Genomic DNA, 22,506 nt, shown 5'->3' with positions numbered 1-22,506 from the left:
CCCTCGGTTCCATCTTACGAAAACATGGAATTTCCTTCCATTGCTATGCACATGACAGTCGGATCTATGTCCCGCCGAACAAAAAAGACCCTTTCTCCTTGAGACCACTTCTGTCCTGTCTAGAGGAAATCAAAATCTGGATGTCACTTAATTTCTTGAATTTCAACGAAAAGAAGACAGAAGTTATGATGTTCGGTCCCATTGGCCTTTCTACTTTCAACACTGTAGACCACAGCAACCCTGGCATCTTATCAAAAGCCAACAGTCTCAAACTTGGGTTTTAAACTGGACGGTGATTTTAAATTAGATCGGCAACTCAGTGCCGTTGTTCGATTAAGCTTCTCTCATCTTGGGCAGCTGGCTAAAGTGAATCCCTTTCTTTCCCAGCAGCACTTAGAAACAGGAAACCATGCCTTCATTACATCTAGGCTAGATTACTGTCATGCACATTGCTATGGAGTCAGCGAGTCCTCCCTCAAGCTCCTCCAACTGGTGCAAAATGCTGCTGCCCGTCTTTTAACTGGTGCTCGGAAGACAGATCACATGACCCCAATCTTGGCCTCTCTTCACTGGCTCACAGTGCACTTTAGTGTACGCTCCAAGGTACTTCTGTTCGTCTTCAAATCTTTAAATGGCCTTGCCCCAGCATACCTCTCCGAGCTCCTCCACCCCTACCCACCTGCCCACTGTCTCTGGTCTGTGGACCAAAGGCTTCTGGAGGTACCGAGGAGAATAACTGCAGACTCAGGGGGGATCACGCCTTTTCTGTCTTCCCTATGGAATGAGCTTCCGTTAAATGTTAGACAAGCCCCCCTCTCTGTCCACTTTTAAAGCAGTCGACCACAATGCCACTGAAAAAACACAACGTAACTCTATTACCAAGCTGCCATGATTAAATATATTAGTGCTGTCAAGTGATTAATTATTTTGTAACTAATTAAAGATATTTATTTTAATAATATCTTGGAATTGATGCAATATCAAATATGAAGTATATTTAATTCAAAGACTGTCCTAATAGCTTTCTTTCATTCTTAAATACGATCTAAATGGAGACATCTTTGCAGGCATTTTTCTTCCAAACATTTCTCAAAACTGCCCACAAGTGCCACACTCCAGCAGTGTTGGTTTGCAAGGCCCAGTGGTCAGAGAGCCTGCTGACGTACCGTGTCTCCACCTGGTACAGCGGCTGCACTGAGGCGGACAGAGTGAGGCTCCAGAGGACGGTCAAAACAGCGCAAAGGATTATTGGCTGCCCTCTCCCCTCACTGTCGGACATCTACACCGCCCGGTGCCTCAGCAGGGCTCTCAATATCGTCAAAGACAATACCCACCCAAACTCACACCTGTTCGACCTGATGCCCTCTGGCAGGCGCTACAGGTGCATCAAATCAAGGACTAATAGACTGAGAAACAGTTTCTTTCCAAGAGCCATCTCCATTCTAAACTCTCACACACACACACGACCACCCTTACCTTGCAGAACAGCAATGTGATGTGTTTTTATATATCCTATCCAGTATTATTTTCCATTGCACTAACTATTCTCTTATTTATCTAATTTATATATCTATCTGAATTATTGTTGTATTGCACTGGAGAGGGGAGCTCTCTAATCTCGTTGCTCACTTGAGTACAATGACAATAAAGGGATTTCTGATTCTGATTCTGATGTACAGTTAATGCGGCACAATATTAGCAAAGTATTCAAGGAATTTTTGAAGTGAACCAAACTGAGTTAACTAAATTGAAATATTTAACTGCGTTAAAAAATTCTGGATTCTTCACTTGAGTTAACGCTTTAATTTTGACAGCCTTAATATATATATATATATATATATATATATATATATATATATATATATATATTGAAGGATTGTATTACGATTACTGGCATTATTTGTACCAGTATTTGGCGGAGAGTTGTGTGTGGTTTAAACTGTGTGTTGATATTGTATTTTTTCATTGCTCTTTGGATCCGTTCCGTTGAAGGATTCTATTACGATTACTGGCATTATTTTAAACACATACGGGACAGAATGTCGATTATTAAAGTTAGCAGGTTCATATTTACTGAATATTTTAAACATGGATGAAACAAGAAGCATTTATCAAAGGAAACTAGAAGCACTGGTCACAAGAATGACTGGGATTGTAGGCCTGATGTTTACTGATTTATTAGATTATTCTCATATGCTAAATTTATATTACTTAGTTTGAATGTGTGAACTTTATTGAAATTCTCAGGAGTGAAAATAGATTTGCGCACATCGCATTTCCATGAGCTGCCCTCACATTCACAGCACTTCATGGACAAAGACGACGAAGCACATTCTCCACATTGGCTGTAGAGATGCAAACATACCAAATTGGGTACTGGAGGACTCACAGAGACGCTATCGCAAAAGACACATTCCGAAAGACATAACAATTGGAGATCGGAGCACACGCACATACACGCTTGTACATACACAGACACATATATACACCTGCACATACACGCGCACATACACAGGCACATATAAATACACCTGCACATACACGTGCACATACTCACACACATACACATGCACATACTCACACACATACACCTGCACATACACACACACATACACGTATACCTGCATATACATGCACACCAACACGATTACAGAGGAATGCCAGCGGAGAGAGAGGGAGAGACGGCCCGCCGGAGAAGGCCAGCCTTGGCGTGCCAGTCTACGGGACCAGACGGGAATCGACCATCATCAACTATCCAGACGATGACTAACCTGGGGAGGACCTTCCCTTGGACGTGGACCCGTGCCGTGGGAGGGAGCGAGGACGACCGATTCAACCGATTCAACCTACATTACCCTTGACATAAAAAAACTCCTATAAAAACTGAAGTTGGGCTGAAAGATGGCGCGCATTTTTCGACTGTGCTCGCCCGAGTGCAGTTTCTCGTGAGATTAAGAAAAAGCCGCCCAGATATCTGTCTTTGTACTATTTCCGGAACTCCAGAAATTGAAGAAACTAAATATCGGAACTCTAATCAGTCGTTGAGTCTTTATTTGTGTTGCGCGCGCCTCCCAGCGAACGCTGGGAGTTGCGAAGTGGACCCCAAAAGCGCAGACACAGCAAGATGTGAATTTACAAGGGTATTTATTATTACAAATGGGATATATCTTCCAATCAATACAATCAATACAATCAGGGTGCCGACAACGAGTGAACTAAACGCGCTGGCGGAAAGGTCGCGCCAGGAAAGAAAGAACTGACGGCAAAACAGAAAGCGCTTGCAAAAGGCAAGGAACAAAGAACATAAATTGCTTACCGCTGAAGGGCAAGAGGTAGCCAAATGAGCGAACGAGAAACAAAAGGAGAGTAGCCTTAGCTTGACATAAACGAGGAAACACAAAGCGTCTACTGCAACTGCAGAGCGAGAACAAGATCCGAGATCGAGACGTGGAATCATGAGTCGTGAGCGATGAAGCAATATTCCGACGCCGAGGAGTCCTTTCCCTCAGCTTATGTAGACCGGTAATCATAGCGTTGATGTGAGTCTGGTGCGCGACCGGTGGGCGCGTCTGTTCCGCTAGGGCGGCATGAATCGAGGAGGTGAGTGGCTGGAGGGAAACGCCCACTCAGCTGGAAAAACAACAACAAGGAGACACGGCATGACAGGACGGATCATGACAATTTGACCCTTTTCTTCTTGAGTACAAAAAACGAACATGCATTGGAGTAAGTTTGGCTTTTAAAGGTTGCTTTACTAACTACTTCTCATTTCCATGGTGACTCAACTCCAACAATTTTTATATATATATATATTTATATATATATATATATCCGGTTCCGGCGCCGCGCGAGTGGCTGCCTGTTTACAGCAGCGTGGCTCACTATTGAGCCTTTTTCGTGTGTTTTTTCCCTTTTTCCCTGTTTTTCCCTCCTGTTTTATTTTCTTTTACCTCATCGCAATGGACATCCAACTTGCGGTGGTTTTACTGCTGTTGGGGGCTGTTTTTTGCGCGATCGTGTCCGGAGACGAAACTCTGAGCTACGGATCGATCGTGTACTCAAGAGATCTGCTGTTAGCACTCCGTGCTAACCCCACGTCGGCTCGCGGAGCGAGACCCGATATCCCCCGCGAGCTGAGGAGGAAGAGACGGGGATGTCGTGCGGGGGCTAAATGCCAGGCAAGGAGGAGACGATACCACCCCGTCCTCCCCTCGGTTATTATGGGAAATGTTAGATCCCTCCCCAATAAAATGGACGAGCAAACAGCGCTAACCCGGCACGAGAGGATTGTCCGGGAGGCTAGCTTGCTGGTGTTCACGGAGTCGTGGCTAACAGAGCTAACGCCGGACGCCGTCGTGGAATTGGACGGCTTCCATATACTACGCGCGGACAGGACACTGGAGAGCGGTAAGAGGAAAGGGGGAGGGCTGGCTGTGTTTGTTAATGATAGATGGTCTAACCCTGGGCACATAACTTTTCAGGATCAACTTTGCAGTCGGGACATTGAGCTGATAGCTGTTAGCATGCGTCCGTTCTATTTACCGCCAGAGTTCAGTCATGTGATCGCGGTGGTGGCGTACATGCCACCCTCTGCTAACAGTGAGACAGCCTGTGACGTACTGACTGCAGCTGTGAGCAGGCTACAAACACAGCACCCAAATCCCCTGCTCCTTATCTCTGGTGACTTAAATCATGCTCTTGTGCAGGGCTTTTGTGTCAGGCAACAAGGACGAGCTGAAGAGAGTGCAGCCTCAGTTCAGAAGGAGGACCAAGAGGGGAAAAAGTCCTACAGGATGCGGATGGAGGAACAACTGCAGCGGAACAATGCCAGGGATGTCTGGAGGGCCCTAAAGACCATCTCAGGCTACGGACAACCAGCTAAGACCAGAAGGGGGGGAGGGGCTTCAGTGGGCAAATGAGTTGAACCTATTTTTCAATAGGTTTGATCAAATGCCTGACCCCGCTCAGGCTCCCTTGCTGCAGCCCCCACCAACCCCTCCTGCCACTGCGAACGAGATCCTCTCTCCCCCTCATTCTCCTCTCTTCTCTCCCCTCTCTCTCTCCACAGGCTCCAGTTCCCAGCCTCATCAGACAACCACCACGTCCTCCTGCTCAGCCTTGTTCCTCACAACATCTCAGGTGAAGAACCAGTTGAGGAAGATGAAGGCGAGGAAGGCAGCAGGTCCAGATGCGATAAGCTCCCAGCTCCTCAAATCCTGCGCAGACCAGCTGTGTGGAATCGTCCAGCACATGTTCAACCTGAGCCTGAAGCTGGGCAGAGTCCCCCAGCTGTGGAAAACATCCTGTCTGGTTCCGGTTCCAAAGACACCCCATCCAAAGGAGCTCAACAACTTCAGACCAGTGGCGCTGACGTCTCATCTGATGAAGTCCCTGGAGAGACTGGTCCTCGTCCATCTGCGTCCCCTGGTCAGCTCTTCACTGGACCCTCTCTAGTTCGCATACCAGCCTGGCATCAGTGTGGATGATGCCATCATCTACCTGCTCCACACTTCACTCTCCCACCTGGAAAAGGCGGGGGGCACGGTGAGGATCATGTTCTTTGATTTCTCCAGTGCCTTCAACACCATCCAGCCCACTTTATTGGGAGACAAGCTGGAGCAGGCGGGAGTGGCCCACCACCTTATCACATGGATCCACGACTACCTCACAAACCGGCCACAGTACATGAGAACACAGGACTGTGTGTCTGACATGCTCTTCTGCAGCACGGGAGCGCCGCAGGGAACTGTTCTGGCTCCCTTCCTGTTCACCCTCTACACCTCGGACTACAAATACAATTCCACAACCTGTCACCTGCAGAAGTTCTCTGATGACTCTGCAATTGTCGGCCTCATCACTGACGGTGACGATCGAGAGTACAGAGGGGTTACGCAGGGTTTTGTGGACTGGTGTCAGCAGAACCGCCTCCAAATCAATGCTGGGAAATCCAAAGAGTTGGTGGTGGATTTCCGCAAACGTCGGCACTCTCCACCGGCACCAGTGAATATCCAGGGAACAGACGTTGAGAGGGTCTCAACTTACAAGTACCTGGGTGTTCATCTGAACAATAAACGGGTCTGGAGCAACAACACAGACGCTCTCTAGAGGAAGGGTCAGAGTAGACTCTTCCTACGAAGGAGGCTGAGGTCCTTTGGCGTTCGGGGAACACTCCTCAGGAACTTCTATGACTCGTGGGTTCATCAGTCCTTTTCTATGGAGTGGTCTCCTGGGCAGGAGGCATCTCGGGCCAGGACAAACAGAGACTGGACAAACTAGTGAGGAGGGCCAGCACTGTCCTGGGCTGCTCCCTGGACTCTGTGGACTCAGTGGGGGGCAGGAGGATGACGGCAAAACTGTCATCAATGCTGGACAACCCAGCCCACCCACTCAATGACCCTCTTAGAACACTCCACAGCTCCTTCAGTGATAGACTGTTACACCCTCGCTGTACCAAAGAGAGATTTCGCCGCTCCTTCCTGCCGGCTGCTGTCAGACTTTTTAACAAGGACATTAGGTCAGGCCTACAAACGGGCGGGCATTAGTGCAATTGTGCAGTCCTAGGATGCAATATACACTACTACTGTACTTTCATCTAATGGTGTACTTAAATATTAACCAATGATGTATTTTGTTGACCATGACAGTATTCTTATGACAGTACTTTAATCACTGCAGTATTTCTACCATTGCAGTACGTTCACTATGACAGTGCTTTTATCATTGCAGAATTTTTTATCATTGCAGTATATTTTATCATTACAGTACTTTTATCATTGCAGTATTTCCTATCATTGCAGTACTTTTCTATCATTTCAGTACTCTTACCATTACAGTACTTTTATCATTGCAATATTTTTCTCATTGCAGTATTTTCAATCATTCAATAGTTTTTATCATTACAGCGTTTCCCCCTCTGTATAATGGACAGGCATTAGGAGTGTTTCCTTACACTTATATACGTTTATACTGTGTATATCTGCATGTTATACATTAATGGCTACATTACGCCGCCGACTCTGTGTGATCTATATCTTTGCTGCTGTAACACCTCAAATTTCCCCATTGTGGGACTAATAAAGGACATCTTTATCTTATATATATATATAAGCCTCTCACTGTGAGGCCATCGTGCTAACCAGTCGGCCACTGTGCCTTTTTTTAAACATTTAAAACAATTCTTTTTACAAAGTTCATAACAAATATTAACGAGTAAAATCTTGGAATTCATGTCATCAACACAAAGTGTATTTCTATTCAAATACTTTTAATAGCAATTATTTTAACAGCTTTCTCTTATCTTTGAAAAAAGTCCTCCTTTTCAACAAAATCGATATTGACTTAGCTTTACTGGCATCTTTTCTCTTCATGCTCTTTGCACTAACTTTAATAAAAACAATCCAGAACAATTTTCAAGTACAAAAGGGCCATTACATTTTACATGAAATACTGGTAAAATAAATGCGTGTCTCAACCTCATGTCAGTTAATGTTCAAAAAGTGCATGAGTCAATAGAAAAACCAATAATACAGAAGAAAGTGCAGTTAACCACACAAATTTGGGTTAATCCTTTACACTCAGCCAATTACTGAGGCATACCAGTCTGTTCACATTATCGGGGGACAGAGAAGCACGTTTTTTTTTAATGATGTGGCCTGAGAGTGACAACAATCTCTCACAGGGCACTGTGGTTGCAGGAGTTGACAGGTATTTGCGTGCAATGGGTGCCAGCCTGCTATGTGCTCCTTCTCTCTGTGACCGCCAATGTAGTGGACACCCCTCCAATTCTATTTTAGGCTCTGCTTTGTAGCGATCCAAACAATGCTGTGCGGACTCCTCTTCTTCATCTGACGTATCAGACGTTCCCATCAAGTTGGATAGCCTTCTCTTTTTTGGGGACTGTTCTGTCATTACATTGGGTGGTTGTTGTGTCATCAGGCCACGCAATGAAGCCCACACCTCACTCCTTTCATCTTTGGGGAGACACTTAAAATCTTTGAACCTGGGGTCAAGGGCAGTGGCAATCTTCAGCCAGGTGAGGATGGTGCTGTTCTTCCTCTGAGTTAGGTCTGCGGTAAATAACTTCTTGAACCGCAAAACATAGATTGGATCATCATCTGAAGGCTCCATAACTTTGAACAAGTGACAGTAGGCGGGCAATACTACTGAACAGGAGACATACTGCTCCCCTCCCAGCAGTTCTGTCACATATCTGAAATAGGAAACAGGTGATTTTCTTTCTTAATTATGTCTGTTTTAATTTATACAGAACACAGAAAAACAACACTCGTGTCACCACTTTACCGTTTTTTATCCGCACACACGAAGCTTAGTTGAGCAAACACGCACACACACAAAACTCAGTCGTCAAAGACATAAGAAAAAAGAAAAAAATGGTATGACACGCACACATGCGCACACACGCAAGCACACGGCGGAAAAGGACACAAAAAAAGGCAAGAACTTACTTGCACGGTTCAAGTAGTTCTTCAAGCTTTTGCAATTTGGACAGCTCCTGTTCAGTCAGCATGGCAACCTTACGCTTATGTTGCGCCAGCATAGTTGATAGAGGAGATTTGTTTCTCCGGATGCGCTTTACCAGCTCGAGGGTGGAATTCCATCTTGTTGGAACGTCCTGCACCAGCGATTCTTGCTTATGTCCATGTGCAACTTGCTGTTCGTTTAACTCCTGGGCGTTTGATGGACTGTGCTTGAAGTGCTGACAAACTTGCGACACTTGGCCAAAACACTTTCAAATCCGCTGTCGTTAAGGCAAACTGTCACATTTCGTTGCAGACTGAGGGCTGTGCAGGGCAGGTGTTGAAATAGGAGTAGTCTCGCGGCGGCAACCATATTACGGGCACTATCAGTGCAAAGAGTGGTTAACTTCTCCTTTATTTCCCATTTGTTTGCAATATCCACAAAATGGTCAGCGCATGCCTCAGCGTAGTTTCGCTGCTCCGTTTTACTCACAGCGAGCGCAAATGCATGCAGAGTCCATTCTTTGCCAATAAAATGCGCTGTGACCCCCAAGTAATTATCATTGTTCACAGAAGTCCAGTGATCACCCGTGACAGCAATATTCGCTGCTTTTTTAAGCATGTTCTTTCGCTGAGCCCTCTCATCCTCATACAAAGCGTGTATTTGTGATACTACGGTTCCCCTCGAAGGTAAATTATACAGGTTATCTTCCGATGCTGCTCGAATGATTTCTCGTAGTCCGTCGTCTTCAACTATGCTAATTGGGCGGCAGTTTTTTGCTATCCAAATAACCAAGGTATCGGTTACCTTCTCACATACAGCTTTAGTTATGCGTCCAAGAGCACCACACTCAAGCAGCGTTGCTTGGCGAGGCCCCGTGTTGCTAACTTCAGCAGGGTGTTTTGCTCGAAGATGATACGACAAAGAGGAACAACTTCTGTGATATTTAAATTCAGCCTTACACAGTGAGCAAACTATTGTAGATCTATCCAACGAGCCGTCAAGCAACTTTTTAAAGTATAACTTTCCACCTAAAAGCCCGTCTTTTTCCATCTTTGCGTCAGGGATTCTCCTCGAAGTTTGGCTGCACCACGTGAACAGAGGTAAAAGGTCAGCCGCCACCAGAAGTAAATAAGATGCATTAACGGCGTAATATTTTTTTAACGCATTGTATTTTTTTTTATTAATCTCAAACATTAACGCGCTAATTTTGACAGCACTAATATATATATATATATATAAATATATATATATATATATATAGCAGGCCACACACAATTTTATCTGTCACTGGTAACAGTTACGTTAAGATATCTGCCAGTTCCCATGACCAAACAAAAACTCACCGTTCCTCTCCGTAGGGCAAACTGGATTGAGTCCAGATCTGAGACTGGACACCACACTTCAGCAATCAGACATTTCTGGGTCACGTCAATGTTGCACAGGTTCAGAGTGTGGTAGATGGCTTTCATCTTGCGAACCTTGATGAACCAAACTCGCATTGTCTTTGAAGCAGCCTGCAACACTCGCTGGCGGTGGTCCTCTGTCTGATTCAGCACCTGTGTTGGCAAAGTGAAGGACTTAGCTCATGGACATAGTCATGGTTGGTCAAGGGGATTAAAGTAAACTTCTTTTTCATTACCCTGGAGAATACAATTCTGCCTGTTATGATCTGTTGCATTTTTAGAAAACGTTTAACAAATGGATGTAGGTATGCCTGACAGGGGCTCACAGACATAGTTGATTTTTAGGGAAAATTATGAGTTTGTTTGAGAAGCAGAGCAAAATGTTCTATTGTATGAGCATCATATATTTTGTGTGTTTGGCACGCTTACATTAGCGTTGACACTCAAGCAGAACACATTTTTTCCCCTTACTTAATAAGGGCATGCTCTGGGCAGCACAACTTCTCAATACCGGACAAGGCTCTTTTGCAGATAAGACCCACTGCACAAAAAAGACCCGTTGCACTACAATGGATTTTGTTATGCATTGGATGGGGAAAGCAGCAAGCTGGAGCCTGAAGACAAATTATTTGTTGTGCAGTTTCTGATTAATGTGTTGTTTTGAAGTTAACAAATATAAGAAAACCCCTTTCACAACAGTATTGAACGTTAGTTATATACCAATAGTTTAGTTTCTGCATTACTGCCATTTAAAATAGTTGATTTTTTTTTTCATTGCTTCAGAGAATAGTGTTTTTTTTTTTAATGAGGCAAACAGGCAGACAGATAGACGGATAGGGAGAACTCTAAATTTGGGTTCAGATATGTAAGCAAGTGCAGACCAAGGTATTTTGCTTTAAGTTAAAAGTCCATTGTATTGGACATATGGTGGTGGAGGGGGGACTTGCCGTGCGTGGCAGTTACTACCCACTTTGGAACAGCATCCAACATTTTGATTTGTAGTGTGAAGGTAAAGGTATTAAAGAAAGAATGTACCATTTGGAGATCATCAATACGGCTGTTGACTCCAGCCAACATCTCTTTCCTCTCCTGTGGAGTCTCTGGACACGGGTACAGAGAGGCACGGAACCTGGAAAAAGACAACAAGCAACTCAGTCAACTCACATCATCAACGGATTATGGAAAATTGCCTAATAAATTGCTTGGATAAAAACATTGGGGAGTGCCTGCGCATATATCAAGTTTGACATTAAACTACAAAGTAAAGGAATAAATATATATTTTAAAAATGCCTGTAACCCTGCTGTTCAGATTTTTAATTTTTAAAATGATGACAGTAGCCCAACCACTGGACTCCATGAAAGCATTAAACTCATTGGTTGTTTTGTCTCAGACAGTTTTTTTAGGTTGTTAGTCTGTCTTTCTTTAGTGCAGTCTTTCACCTTCTTCAGAGTCTTCAGAGAAAGACTGTCGCCAAAACATGTCGGGTAAAATAACAAACGGAAAATCTAAAAAACCTGACTGTGATGAAAAAAAAAAAAACTAACTAATTTAACCATAAATAAGAGTCATAATGCACTTTATCCAGTCCATGAAAGCAACATAATTTTAAAGTCAAAAGTTAAGCAGGGCTGCAGCATAGCATAACTTGCAATCACAAATAACGTAATCACATTAATGAAATAAAATGAAAATGCTTTTAAAAATACAAAGAGTAACTGGAACTACATTTATAAAACTAACTCTAATTATAGTTCTAACTCAACTAGTAATTGCATTTCACCTAAATGTTTTAAGACACCTACCCCTCACAGATCTTCTTCACCCTGTTCTTCAACTGATCACCTTGGAAGAAAATGATGAAGACTGATTTGTGGACTTGGTCTCCCTGTTGAAGAGAAGAATGCTTCTTTAGAATCTTACGCTTACTTACAAAAAGGCAATCCTATGTCATTTTTGTTATTCTATATTTGTGTACTGACTGTAGCAGGGTCCTCCAGCGGGTCCTCAATCTCAGCCTTCCGTAAGAAAACATTACCTCGGCACACCCGCCACAGCATTCTCTCAAAAGTTGGAATCCTCTCTCGACTGATCACACCGGCAACAAATCTGTACAATGAGAAGATACGTAATGCACAACACAACACAAATTAGTTTTGCTTTAACAAATAAATCATACATTAATAAAACCAAACTGGGCGTGTTCATTCATATCGTACTTTCATTCATTCTAATTTTTTCTTTTTTTTTTTGCATGCTATAATGATGTGGAAAATAAAGGCATCGCAAATGCTTTAAACATAGAGGGTCACCAACTCCCCTAACATGGAAGGATATCAGAAGCATACTGATAAATAATGTTTAACCTATAAACACTAATGGCTTCTCGTGCTTTACCCCAATCTGAGCGGAGCCCCTCTTCCACCTTCGTTGCCCTCCATCAGGGCTGATGACTCTTCCAACAAGTTGGGATCCTCCATCTAACAAAAAGATAAGGGAGAGTTATTTTCATTCATTCAATACTATAATCATCAGATACAGTAAACAAGGAGTACTACAAAACTGTCAAAACCTCATCGAAGAACTGCTGCGTTCGACGAAGAATGTGTTTAAGCTCCGTTAGCTCCAGGAAGTTCTTCTTCAGAGCTTCTTGGTTGGTGTTGATCTCTTTCAGTTCATTCTCCAACTTTTCAAAGGTAGCCTGCAGAGCAAAACAGACCCTACTTCTTGATTCATCTTAAAATCTCACCCCAAAGCATCTCGTTTGTGAGTAGTGTGCATCTGAAGTAAGCGGTCTCCCACTGTCACTGAAGCTATGTTTTGTCACTTTTACAAGACAAACTCCCCCCCCCCCAAAAAAAAATAGTAGCCTTCTGTGCAGTCGTTTTGAAGTGTTTGAGTACATAAACAGTATCTTAAAATGTGTTATTGTGTCCTGACAGGATATTGTTTCATCACTACATTTTACTGCAACAAAGAATGTGACAAAAAAATAATATTCTATATGTCTACACTTCTTGCATGCCCGTATCTGCTTATTATTGGCTATTAGTTGATAATCGTCAATTTTTTAAAATTGTTGTAATTGCCATGATGTTTGTGGAGTTTTGCTTTGTTTTGGGTGGGTTTAAAATAATCAATTAATTAGTTTACAGAGCCTGATATCGACTCATAAAATAATAAAGCAATCCTTTTAATACTCCTTTTCCCGATAAATTCACGTGACTTAATGCGTCAAAGCACTAAAATCAGTGGTTGAGGTTGAGGGTAGATGTTTAGAAGCAAATTATGTTTCCATGTGTCAGGACCGATCGCCGGTGGGCGAGGAGGAGGTGGACCCAGAATGCGAGGAAGCAAGGAAAAGGGTAAACTAAAGGGAATTTATTAAATTAATCAAACGAGGACAAACAACGTGGCGTGGACAAACAAACATGGCAGGGTGCGAAATGACAAAGACAAACTAAACGTGACTAAACAGAACAAAAATGACAAGTAACGAGGACTGTGACAAACACTGGGGATCGTGGGCATGAGCATGGGCATGAGCGAGGGCGAGGGCAAGACTGAGAGCGAGAATGAGAGTGGCCGTGACAGTCCGTAAAGGGAGTAATGTTCCGCCGCCGAGCTGTCGGGATGAGGTGTTCAAATAGTCCAGTCATTAAGTGAGCAGATGGGGATCAGGTGTGTGACGGTAACGGGGAACAGGTGCTGGTGAGGAACGAGTGCTGAGGGGAAACGCCCCACTCAGCTGACAAAACAAACACACATGGCATGGGAAAAGGAAAGTGACAAAAACAATAACAAAAACACCTGACATGACCGACACGGGTCATGACAGTACCCCCCCCCTTAAGGGACAGATTCCAGACGTCCCCCCCCCAAAAAAAAAGGACAAAAACAAAAGTCCAAGAACGAGGGTGGGCGGAAGGGGTCGGGAGGTTGGTCAACGACCCGTGATCGAGGCTGGTCTGTCGGATGTCCGGGAGGCCAGACCAGCAAGTCCCGTCGGGGCCATTCGGGCGGACGTCCGGGAGGCCAGATCAGTAAGTCCACCCGTGGCCATTCAGGCGGACGTCCGGGCGCACCCGAGACAGGAACGTGGAGCGGCGGCTGGTCGTCGAGCCCCGCCGATACAGGAACCGGGAGCGGCGGCGCTTCGTCGGGCGCCGCTCGGGCAGGGACCGGAAGCGGCGGCGTGTCGTCGTCCACCGCCGAGGCAGGAACTTGGGACGGACGCAGGACGTGCCCCGCCTGAACATGGACTTGAGGCGGGTGCAGGACGTGCCCCGCCTGAACATGGACTTGAGGCGGGTGCAGGACGTGCTCCGCCGGGACATGAGCTTGAGACGGACGCAGGACGTGCTCCGCCGGGACGTGAACTTGGGACGGACGCAGGAAGTGCTCCGCCTGAACATGGACTTGAGGCGGGCGCAGGACTTGCTCCGCCAGGACATGAGCTTGAGGCGGACGCCGGACGTGCTCCGCCGGGACGTGAACTTGGGACGGACGCAGGGAGTGCTCCGCCTGAACATGGACTTGAGGCGGGCGCAGGACGTGCTCCGCCGGGACTTGAGCTTGAGGCGGACGCCGGACGTGCTCCGCCGGAACGTGAGCTTGAGGCAGACGCAGGACGTGCTCCGCCGGGACAGGAGCTTGGGGCGGACACAGGGCGTGCTCCGCCGGAACGTGAACTTGGGGCGGACGCAGGGCGTGCTCCGCCGGAACGGGGACTTGGGACGGACGCAGGACGTGCCCCGTCTGAACATGGACTTTAGGCGGGCGCAGGACGTGCTCCGCCGGGACATGAGCTTGAGGCAGACGCCGGACGTGCTCCGCCGGGACGTGAACTTGGGACGGACGCAGGGAGTGCTCCGCCTGAACATGGACTTGAGGCGGGCGCAGGACGTGCTCCGCCGGGACATGAGCTTGAGGCGGACGCCGGACGTGCGCCGCCGGGACATGAGCTTGAGGCGGACGCCGGACGTGCGCCGCCGGAACAGGGACTTGAAGCGCCGGAACGGGGCTCAGCAGCTGGCGAGGAGCCGGGACGGGACTCAGCAGCTGGCGGGGAGCCGGGACGGGGCTCAGCAGCTGGCGGGGAGCCGGGACGGGGCTCAGCAGCTGGCGGGGAGCCGGGACGGGGCTCAGCAGCTGGCGGGGAGCCGGGACGGGGCTCAGCAGCTGGCCGGGAGCCGGGACGGGGCTCAGCAGCTGGCGGGGACCCGGGACGGGGCTCAGCAGCTGGCGGGGAGCCGGGACGGCCTCAGCAGCTGGCGGGGAGCCGGGACGGGGCTCAGCAGCTGGCGGGGAGCCGGGACGGGGCTCAGCAGCTGGCGGGGAGCCGGGACGGGGCTCAGCAGCTGGCGGGGAGCCGGGACGGGGCTCAGCAGCTGGCGGGGAGCCGGGACGGGGCTCAGCAGCTGGCGGGGAGCCGGAACGGGGCTCAGCAGCTGCTGTGGAGGCGGCGTGGTCTGCAGCAGCTGACATGGAGGCGGCGTGGGTTGCTGCAGCTGACGTGGAGGCGACGAGGGTTGCTGCAGCTGACGTGGAGGCGGCATGGTCTGTGCCGCTGACGGGAAGGCGGCATGGGTTGCTGCAGCTGACGTGGAGGCTGCGGCGGGCCGGGCGCAGCAGGCGGGCCGGGCGCAGCCGAGACGGGGAACCTGATCCCTATCAGCCTGCCGCCATAGGGAATCAGGGGAATGGGAGACGCGAGGGACCGAGACTAGGGGTGCTGGTGAACGTGAGCTATGAGACGCAAGGGGGACGTGACCAGGTGCTGAAACCGATGGGGGACGAGGTGTGCGACGTGACCGTGAATTTCGTGATTTGGGACGTGAAGCGCGCGAGGTAGAGTGGGAGGTGGTCTCGAAAAACTCAAACGAAAAAGGTGTCAAGAACTGTTCGGGGGGAGGAAGGTGACTGGTGTTGAATGACTCTGGGTTGCGCTGGGCGTCTAACAGATTGTAAATATATTCGAAGTCGTCTTCGTGATCCGAGTCGACCAACACGTGAGGGGCATAGTGCTCAAAATCTTCTGCTAAATCATAATCAACAAAAACGTGAGGGGGTGAATTGGCCTGGTGATCGAAATCGTCGTCATAGTCGGAATCTATGATAAGGTGCGGAGGAATGACGGGTAGGAAGTCGAGGGCATTGCCGTGAAACGAAGGGGAAGGAATAGACGAGGTACGGGGCTGGTCGGCAGGCTGATGAGGGCGGTTATCCGAGCGGCGGCATCCATGACGCCGCCGCTCGGATAACCGCCCTCGCTGGGTCCTTTCCCGGGCGGAACATTCTGTCAGGATCGATCGCCGGTGGGCGAGGAGGATGTGGACCCAGAATGCGAGGAAGCAGGAAAAAGGGTAAACTAAAGGGAATTTATTAAATTAATCAAACGTGGACAAACAAACGTGGCAGGGTGCGAAATGACAAAGACAAACTAAACGTGACTAAACAGAACAAAAATGACAAGTAACGAGGACCGTGACAAACACTGGGGATCGTGGGCATGGGCATGGGCATGGGCATGGGCATGGGCATGGGCATGGGCATGGGCATGGGCATGGGCATGGGCATGGGCATGGGCATGGGCATGGGCATGAGCGAGGGCGAGAATGAGAGTGGCCGTGACAGTCCGTAAAGGGAGTAATGTTCCGCCGCCGAGCTGTCGGGATGAGGTGTTCAAATAGTCCAGTCATTAAGTGAGCAGATGGGGATCAGGTGTGTGACGGTAACGGGGAACAGGTGCGTGGCTGGTGAGGAACGAGTGCTGAGGGGAAACGCCCCACTCAGCTGACAAAACAAACACACATGGCATGGGAAAAGGAACGTGACAAAAACAATAACAAAAACACCTGACATCACCGACATGGGTCATGACACCATGTTTGTCTTGTTTCTTGTTATGGTGAGTGTTTTGAATGCTCGTGTTTGTTTGCTAGTTTGATATTTTTTGGGGGCTGTTGGTTTAGTGTTTGGATTTTTCCACGTCTTTATGAAAAATCTTTTTTTTTTCATTATTATTATTAATCCTCCTCTTTTTGATCTTTTTTTTTCATTATTATTATTAATCATCCTCTTTTTGACTCCATTACTACAAAACCCTTAACACTGATTTCAAAAACTGATTTTATCGAAATCATATCCATAACGATGTACTTTACCTCCAAATCGATCATATCCCTTGGAAAAGGCACCTCAGGATTTTCTCCAGTGTCAACAGTTGGGATATTGGCTTTCTTGATCTCCTTCTCCACAAACCCTGTTCCAAACAGTGAAGGAACATGTTGTGTCTGTGTTTAGATTATATTGGAGCCTCATTCAAAGCAAATTGATGAAGCATCCAAATTTCATTTTTTGACATCTTTACCCGCAAATACAAGCTAAATCTGTCCCAGCAACTTACTTAATTTCCTGTCCATCTCCTCACATCTCCTCACTTCATTCACAAACTTTCGCTGGAACACATTCACGTCTGGATTGAGCTGGCAAAAGAAATGTTGTTAAGCAAGGAAAAATTGACGTCACAACAGTATCAGACATCAAGTGGAAGGATTGTCACTAGTTTCGAATGGTTTCAATTTTGCAAAAACCAAGTGATGTAGGAAGAAACGGATATGAAAAAGGTCACGTTTAGCACTAGCATTTTTACTCACATCTCTAAACTGGACCATGCCAAGTTCTCCCAGTTCACTGACACAGCAGTAAGCTGCTTCTGATTGAAGAAACAGCTGAGCCAGTGTCATCTCCTCACTCCTGAAGAGTTCCCCCATGATGATAAGCAACCAGCTTTAAGATATCCTAGACACATGACAGGAAGACACCACATATGAGATGATTACTTAAAAAAAAGTTTGTAAGTGCCCACTGTGCATGCTCACTGGTCAACAGGAACACATCACATATATTTTGATACAATGTTATTGCTTTGCATTTTTAAACAAGCAGTGGAATTGAGGACCATTGGCTGCTCTCTTGCAAGATTTTGATGAATGTCATTCTGTGGTGCTTTTTCCACACAGTTGCTTTAACTTGAGATATTTGGATGCTCTGCCACCATACATTTAGATTGGTCATTCATATACACACACACACACACCCCCACACACGCACGCACACACACACACACACATATATATATATATATATATATATGTATATATATATATATATATATATATATATATATATATATATATATATATATATATATATACATATATATACATATATATATTAGGGCTGGGCGATAAACCGAAAATTTACCGTTACCGAAATTTATTACAATGACCGACATAATTTTGCGTATGTCGGTAAATTCGGTGTTTAAAAAAAAAAAAAAAGAAAAGTCTTTTCTGTGTGCGGCAATGTTCATGCCCCTTTAAGATGTTTTGAGTTCTATAAAGATGATGTTTGAGCAAAAGAACACAAACTGCAAAGTACGTCGAAAGCACCCAAAACAGTGCGTCCAACCTTTTCTTTTTCACCACCCACAAGACAACCATGCTGTGCTGAAAGTTCAAAGGGAGAAGCAAGGTTCGACCAGTGACAACAGCCCATAACGGAGGCGACGACACCATACGAGAGAACGTCTAAGAGGTGGACGCGATAGCCTAGCACATAGCTAATGATCTAGCTCCTCCAGTTACATTGAAGCGCACAGGATTTAAACCCCTCATGAAAGCACCCAACAAGAGGTACGCAAATATTTGTCGCAAACCGTACTTCCCAATATGGACAACATCGGGACGGGAGCGTAGACATGTCAAGCATTTTGCATCCACATCTGACTTGTGGTCGAGTCGCAACATGGATCCCTGTTTGAGCCTGACTGTGCATTACATAGACAAGTGGCGACTGCGCACCAGAGTACTCGAGACGGCGCATTTTCCCGATGATGCACACTTGTTTATTTGCATTGACTTTTTTCCCGTTTTATTTAGCATTTTATTTGCCGACCACACTAGCTCCTTTGCACATGACATTATTTATTTTGTTTACAAGAGACCTTCACACAAATCTAGGCCTTTGCACATGGCATTACAGCACCTTGGCGCAATCTATTTGCAGAAAAGATTTTGCGAGAGGTTCTCATTTTCTCCTGTTCTTTGTGACATTGTTCAAGTCATGCAAAGCAAGCTATTTGGATTGTTTATACAAATTATTTTTGTACTTTTATTTTTCATTGAAAGTAATGTGTACCAGTTGGTCAATTAAAAAAAACAGTTAATATGCATTTGCTGCATTTATTTTGATTTTGGCCCACGGGTGGAAATTTATCATGCATTTATCGTTATCGAGGTAAAATTGCTTAATTTATCGCGATATTGATTTTAGGTCATAGCGCCAAGCCCTAATATATGTGTTTATATATATATATATATATATATATATATATATATATATATATATATATATTGTTCATAAGATAAGATAAGATAAGATAAGATGTCCTTTATTAGTCCCACAATGGGGAAATTTGAGGTGTTACAGCAGCAAAGATATAGATCACACAGAGTCGGCGGCGTAATGTAGCCGTTAATGTATAACATTAGCAGCAGACATTCAGAAAAAGCATGCAAATATACACAGTATAAACGTATCTAAGTGTAAGGAAACACTCCTAATGTTTGTCCATTATACGGAGGGGGAAACGCTGTAATGATAAAAACTACTGAATGATTGAAAATACTGCAATCATAAAAATATTGCAATGATAAAAGTACTGTAATGGTAAGAGTACTGAAATGATAGAAAAGTACTGCATGATAGAAAATACTGCAATGGTAAAAGTACTGTAATAGTAAAAGTACTGCAACGATAGAAAAATACTGCAATGATGAAAGTACTGCAATGGTAAAAGTACTGCAATGGTAAAAGTACTGTAATAGTAAAAGTACCGCAATGATAGAAAAATACTGCAATGATAAAAGTACTGCAATGATAAAAGTACTGCAATGATAAAAGTACTGTAATAGTGAACATCCTGCAGCGGTAGAAATACTACAGTGATAGAAGTATTGTAATAAGAATACTGTAATGGTAAACAAAATACATCATTGGTCAATATTTAAGTACACCCTTGGCTGAAAGTACAGTAGTAGTTAATATTGCATCCTAGGACTGCACAATTGCACTAATGCCCTCCCGTTTGTAGGCCTGACCCAATGTTCTTGTTAAAAAGTCTGACAGCAGTTGGCAGGAAGGAGCGGCGAAATCTCTCTTTGACAGGGAAATCTTACTGAGTAGTAGTAAGAATTAAGATTAGCTTCACACTTTAGCACACAGTTAACATGGCTGAGAAGTCATTTTTTATCATACCATTGACAGTCAAGATTTCCCAAATAAAATTATTATATTTATTGACCTTTCCGAACACACTCATGTACAAGCAGCAAAAAAATTTAAAAAAAGGAACATTTAGAAGTTGGAACATTTAAAGGGGACGTCTACGCAAAAAATGTATTTACAAGAAGATTTGTTAGGTAGGCCCACAAGTGAAACAAAGCATTCTGATTAATGTTGCATTTGTGGAATATGAGTTAAGCCGCAAAATCCACCTGTTTTAAGCCATCTCAGGGGCGGCCATTTTGTCCCTTCTGTCAACTGAAAATGACATCACAGTTGTTAAGATAATAACCAATTATGGCTCAGCTCCAGAAAACAGGTCGTGATTGGTTGCCCACCATTTTTCGCTTGTGTAGATCTGAACCCTTTCGTTATAGTATGAGTACCCCACAATTGATTATTATATGAAAATCATTTTGTCTCCTTATCTTTAACATTTAAATTGAACCTACAAAGAAAAAAGCACTATCTTGTAAATTAATATCATCAAAATGTTGCTTTTTACTTAGATCTGTTCCCATTTGTATTACGAGTGTGTTGGGCAAGGTTGGTATACAGCAGGGGTCAACACCCGGGAAATCCCAAAGACAATGTCAGTAGCCCCTGAGCCAGTTCAAAAAATAAATCTCACCAGTGATGGGACATTGTGATTTTCTAGGACTGTTGTGATTTATGTTTTTAGAAATATGTATCAAAGTGGTAGGCCTTTGCATTAATTAGTACTTGTGATTTAGCTCTCAGTTTAAAAAAGATGAGTGACTCTGCTATACAGTATATGTGCATTTCTCGTACATGTTGTATCTTCTTATGGCTACACCTTACTAAGTAATTGTGTGACCACGCCACAGAAAATTCTCTGACTATGCCCCTGTTAACAATGCTCCGTTTTGAATGACACAGTCGAAACTTACAAGTTGTATAATTTGAAATTTTATTATGAAAAGATGAATAAGGCCGGATTGTCGACTCCGCAACGGTGCAGAGATCGCGGCCGGGGCTGGGGTCTGACCGGCAAAAAAGGGTCAAGTGCCCAGCTCTGCTTTTAGTTTATATGAGAATAGTGACAACAATATCTCATTACTAACCAAACAAGGGAGGGAGAAATTATTTTCTTCTTGACTCTCTGTTTGAATGTTAGCTTGATCGACTGGAGCTGAGTGAAAACAGTCGAGGCCATCTGTCGTGAGCATCCTTCCTACTGCAGCGCTGCCCTTCAGCTCAAGGACGCCATGATGCTGGTGGCTTACGTCGCAGTGGCAGCATCTATCGCCTCTACATTTGTCTTGCCTCGCAACCACATTCTCGTTGTGCAAAACTACAGACACATTGTTGCTGCTTACAGTTAAAAAAACGCTTCATATTGGACCCACTGAAAACATCATTCATCCGGTTCCGCATCGTCGACAATCCACACGTCAAATATTATGGAAGAAATGACAGCTAACCACTAGCGTTGAACTTCATGTAAATGAACGTCCAAGCGTAATTTAAAATCAATAATTCACGTTTTTTTTATTTACTTACCGCTAAAACGTGCAATTCGTCAAATCTATGGCCTGTCAAGCTCTGAGGATGCGGGATGCAACCGTCCAACAATGTGCGTCAAGTCGAATATACTAAACAGAGAATTAAACATCCGTTGCTGAATCCAAAGTAAAAGCAGTTCGACGCTGCATATTGATGACACCTTTCTGCAACTAACACGGATCATGAAGACGTAAAATATGGTTATTGTGGCACCTAAAGTAATATTACTGGGGTTCATTTGAATCAGTTGATGGTGGGTAGTTTTATTTTGAAAGTCATGAACAGGGACACGTCTATAAAATGAGGTTTGTGTTAGAGTAGATAGATAGATAGCTGGATAGATAGCTAGATAGATAGCTAGTTAGCTAGCTAGATAGATAGTTAGATAGAAAGATAGATAGATAGATAGATAGATAGATAATGAGACAATGTTAATGTTCCATGTTAATGTAACTGCATCAATGCTATTGCTAACAGGTGTATTGTTGTCAAGCAGTGCTTCTCAAATAGTGGGGCGGCCCCCCTTGTGGGGGCGCACTGCGATGGTGAGGGGACCCGGGAGAACATGCTTTTTTCCCACCGTACTCCATTAAAGTGTAATTGCACATCAACTCCAGTAGTTGGCAAGTGGCGCTCTCCATGCCCATTGTTTGTTTTGCAGCAAAAATTCTATTATTTATAGTTGCGGTAGAAAGTGGGTGATGGTGGGAAGGCGCTAATTGTTTTCTTCTTGCTCGGGGGACAT

The 22,506-nt window shown here is 45.0% G+C and overlaps 1 protein-coding gene across 2 annotated transcripts in view; it reads right to left on the bottom strand.

Annotated features, from left to right (window-relative positions):
• Positions 1 to 21,925, bottom strand: part of LOC148317040 (V-type proton ATPase 116 kDa subunit a 1-like) — a 50,605-nt gene extending 28,680 nt beyond the window's left edge. For both annotated transcript variants that reach the window (XM_088283931.1, XM_088283932.1), the window contains exons 1-10: positions 21,759 to 21,925; positions 17,543 to 17,687; positions 17,293 to 17,371; positions 17,051 to 17,148; positions 12,457 to 12,585; positions 12,282 to 12,364; positions 11,867 to 11,993; positions 11,690 to 11,772; positions 10,920 to 11,013; positions 9,825 to 10,037 (exon numbers count right to left, since the gene is read on the bottom strand). In XM_088283931.1, coding sequence (XP_088140057.1) covers positions 9,825 to 10,037; positions 10,920 to 11,013; positions 11,690 to 11,772; positions 11,867 to 11,993; positions 12,282 to 12,364; positions 12,457 to 12,585; positions 17,051 to 17,148; positions 17,293 to 17,371; positions 17,543 to 17,659 — 1,023 coding nt within the window. In that variant the 5' untranslated portion in view covers positions 17,660 to 17,687; positions 21,759 to 21,925. The remainder of the gene's footprint in view (positions 1 to 9,824; positions 10,038 to 10,919; positions 11,014 to 11,689; positions 11,773 to 11,866; positions 11,994 to 12,281; positions 12,365 to 12,456; positions 12,586 to 17,050; positions 17,149 to 17,292; positions 17,372 to 17,542; positions 17,688 to 21,758) is intronic.
• Positions 21,926 to 22,506: the final 581 nt, after the last annotated feature.

This window comes from Idiotropiscis lumnitzeri, chromosome 20 (genome assembly GCF_059441095.1).
Source record: "Idiotropiscis lumnitzeri isolate Australia: NSW breed Sydney's pygmy pipehorse chromosome 20, RoL_Ilum_1.0, whole genome shotgun sequence".
Lineage (NCBI taxonomy): Eukaryota > Metazoa > Chordata > Actinopteri > Syngnathiformes > Syngnathidae > Idiotropiscis > Idiotropiscis lumnitzeri.
Note: the sequence above shows the minus strand (reverse complement) of the source record. Positions and strands in the feature narration are given on the sequence as shown.